Below are 3,659 nucleotides of genomic sequence, written 5' to 3'. Positions count from 1 at the left end.
CCACTCACTGGCGCTGGCATTGAAGCGACAAGCCGCCCGAGAGAGCGCCGTCCGCGCTGCTTCCCGATGCACGCGACTGCTCCATGTTGAAACGACACACGTCCGTCCGGCTGCCGCTCACCATTGCCCTAGCTATATAAATTGCAGCCCCGGCCTTAGCAGTAGTGATCCTCCCCCAGTCACATTCTCCTCCCCGCACCACTCCCAACATGGCCTCCTCGTACTCCAAAGCTCTCTGGGATGGACAACGAACGGACGCGCAACGCGTCTGTCTCGTGTCCATATGGACGCAGATCAGACGCAAAATGGGCCAGGAATGCATCCAGACGGGACAGCAAGCCGACGGATTTTTGGTTTGCGTTGGCGCGTTGGGCCGGTGTTTTCATCCGTTTTGACCAAAACGGACACGTGCGGACCATTTGCATCGGCACGATTCAGTTTCCCTAACTATCAAAGAACAAACATACTACAAGGGAATTTCTCGGACAATCAAAAGAACAAAGTAAGGGTCGACACTCCGTGCCCCAATATCAATCCACTAGATGTGGGAGAAGAGAAAGATGGAACGTGACAAGGAGGGTATTGGAGGAGGGTTTCTAATCTGCAACATCAGAGTGGATGATGATCAATATGCAAAGGGAGTGTAAGCCACGATGTTAGTGCCTTCACAATGGTGAGTACCCCCAGAAGCATAAGGACAAAGCATCAACTACGACTGCAGATGCAAGCATCCGAAAATATATACATTGCAGGAGTCGGAGGTAAGCCTCCATTCCAAATCGGTAGCACCTGGAGGCGTGGAGATGGACCGTTAGGAGAGGGGGTGAGAGCCTCGAGAAATTAAGAGTGTCCAACTAACTAAAAAGCAGAGAAGAGAGAAAACAGACATGCAATCGCATCAACACAACATGACATAATAGAATGTGAGACTAAAATGAGCAAAATAACCAATGATTTATAAATTCCAAACAACAACCATTAAAATGCATGCACCTTTTCTTCTGTGATTGGGGAAATTAAGTACCTAAGGTCTCTTCGTACTACGTCTATCTCTCATGTTTCTCATGACCAGAATTTTGTTAGTGATTTCCTAGAAAAATTTGCGAGAGTTGAGGGTAGAACAGTAGTTTGGTTGGGGTCTGGTACCCCAGTCTCCCAGAGGTAGTTGAAGTATGTCAGAAAGATTATAATTTGGACGGTCCTTAAGCAACATATAAGTTTTTACGCGCAAATAAAATAAAATGCATGCACCCTATTCTAGCATTGTATGGGAAATTGGGGTTTCTTCGGCTAGGCCGTGTGAGCGAAAAAATGCTAGTATTGTATGAGAATTATTGGACTTAATATTTTTACTGGATAAGGTATTAAATTCAGTAGTTGTACAAGAATATACCGAAACTCCAAACACCTTGAAAGCATGCAAGAATGCCTCGAAAAATGCTAGAGTTTTTTTACCTTAATTATTGGATACGCCGTCATTGTAAAAAATAATTTGCAGTTTCGATGTTATCGGATGCCCCCGAAGGGACAGTTTCGATGTTATTGTTGTAAACTTTTCATGTCTTGCATTATTCTGCTAGAGAAAAAGAAATTTGAGGCGGTCATTGAGATCATTATTATGTAATAGGGTGTTTCTTTTTTTTTATAGTGGGAGGCAGCAGTAGAAGGGGGCCAAGCCCAGCCCGTTGGAGAGCAGCCCAAATCTCACATCCGCGAGACGAGAGGGAACCTACCAACGCCGCCTTGTCTCAAAAAAAACCTACCAACGCCGCCGCCACAACTCCACCACTCCTCGCACAGATCTCCACATCCCGGTGAGCGACCATGGCGGAGGCGACTCCTCTCCTCCCTGGCCTCCCGGACGAGATCACCATCGGGGAGATCCTCGTCCGCCTGCCCCCCAAACCCCTCCTCCGCTGCCGCGCCGTCAGCCCCGCGTGGCGCCGAGCCACCTCCGCCCGCGATTTCCTCCAGTCCAACCACACCCGCCAGCCCGCCCAGCCCCTCCTCTATAGCCACAGCGACGTCGCCGACGGCGGCCAGTCCCTAGACGTCACGCTCTTCGACCACCGTGCAGGAGTCGCCGCCGCCACCGACCAGTTCCAGCGCATCGCGCGACTGAAAGCGGCTCCCTTGGAAGGAGGGATTGACGACGGGAGTTTCACTCCCCTCTTCTATCCGGTGGCCTCCTGCGACGGCCTCCTCCTCCTCTCCATTGAGTGTGACCTCTGCATCTGCAACCCGGCGACTCAACAGTATGCTCCCCTCGAGCAGCTCGATGGCTTCATGACCGTGGGGTTGTACCCTCACCCCCCTACCGGCCAGTACCGACTGTTGCTGTACCATGAAACAGATCAACGCGCCATCCATGTTTTCTCCATTGGTTCCAACCAGCCGCCGAGGCGCATAGGGCGCCCTGATCCGTTGGCTGGCCACGGACTTCTGTTCCGTGGTAGCCTGCATTGGCACACTGGCAACTGGATAATGGCATTCGACACCACCGCTGAGTCGTTCCGGCAGATCCGTTCCCCGGTTGCCCGTGAGGACTATGGACAACTGTTTGCTATGGGTGACATGCTCGGCATCTTCTTTCTTAATTATGAAAAGACGACCGTTGATATTTGGGTGATGCAGGACTACCAAGGCGAGGTCTGGGCTTTCAAGTGTCGGGTTGAATTGCCTGTTGCTGAGATCAGGGACCAGTGTCAAAATTCCAGCCATATTGAGGAAGTGATGGTTGTTAATGGTGACGGTGAGTTGCTCATGTTGGTCGGTTTTGAGGACTGGCTGTTTCAGGTTGATATTGATGGCAAGCTGATGGCCAGTTTCCATGCCAGAGGCCTCCCTTCCTATAATATTGTGCACAAGCAAACTCTTGTTCAACATACCTTCTTTCCGGCACTCGAGGGTTATGTTATCAACGATTCACCTTTCATTTGACCAGACGTTATGCTGTCATTGGCTCAACGCTTAGGGTTATTGAGTGTTGTGGTGTTTCTTATTGGCCTAGCTCTCCATGTCCACATGAGCTGTTCTAACTTGTATGTATCAACTAGATCCATTATTAAGCTTCTTTGTTCTTTGTTGATGAATATAAAGAAGTATGATCAAGAAGCTGTGACTATTAGATGTATTTTCATTGAATTCCCATTGGGTTGAAGTGGCCGACGTGGGTGTGAATTCTAAAATTACAAGTCATTTGGTTCAGCCTCTGAAATGTTTACCTATTGATCTGACTCGTGACTATGTTTTCTTGGAACTCAATAATGGTTCCATTGCATCTGGTTAGGTATTGAACCATACCTATATATTCCTGCTTTTGTGTTGCATCGTTCAGTGTTGTATCAATCACTTCACTTTAGCTGCTAACCACTTTAAAGGATCAATGCTTCATCTGGTGTTTGATCTTAAGATAAGCTCGAGAAATGAAACTTGTACTGATAAGCAGAAGAAAGGCTATCACTGTCCGGCTCAGCTCACTGATTGTGCTCCCCTTTTGATTCTGTAAGTGCCAGCCATGCACTTTTTATCTTTGACTGGCACAACACGTATTAATTAGGCCCCCTATGAGCCGTCTTGTTTTTTTTTATGTAGACAAGTTATGATCAAGAAGCTCTGGCTGTTTCATGGTTGGGTGAAATTCATACTTACTTTTGGGC

At 48.3% G+C, this 3,659-nt stretch overlaps 1 protein-coding gene across 1 annotated transcript; it reads left to right on the top strand.

Annotated features, from left to right (window-relative positions):
* The first annotated feature begins 1,824 nt into the window (after nucleotides 1–1,824).
* LOC123084189 (F-box/kelch-repeat protein At3g06240-like) lies at nucleotides 1,825–3,133 on the top strand. The gene has a single exon (XM_044505916.1). It carries the CDS (start codon nucleotides 1,825–1,827, stop codon nucleotides 2,938–2,940), a length of 1,116 nt encoding a protein of 371 aa, XP_044361851.1. The 3' UTR covers nucleotides 2,941–3,133.
* Nucleotides 3,134–3,659: the final 526 nt, after the last annotated feature.

The sequence above is a fragment of the Triticum aestivum genome, chromosome 4A (assembly GCF_018294505.1).
Source record: "Triticum aestivum cultivar Chinese Spring chromosome 4A, IWGSC CS RefSeq v2.1, whole genome shotgun sequence".
NCBI classification, from domain to species: Eukaryota; Viridiplantae; Streptophyta; class Magnoliopsida; order Poales; family Poaceae; genus Triticum; species Triticum aestivum.
This window is presented reverse-complemented; position numbering and strand designations above follow the sequence as displayed.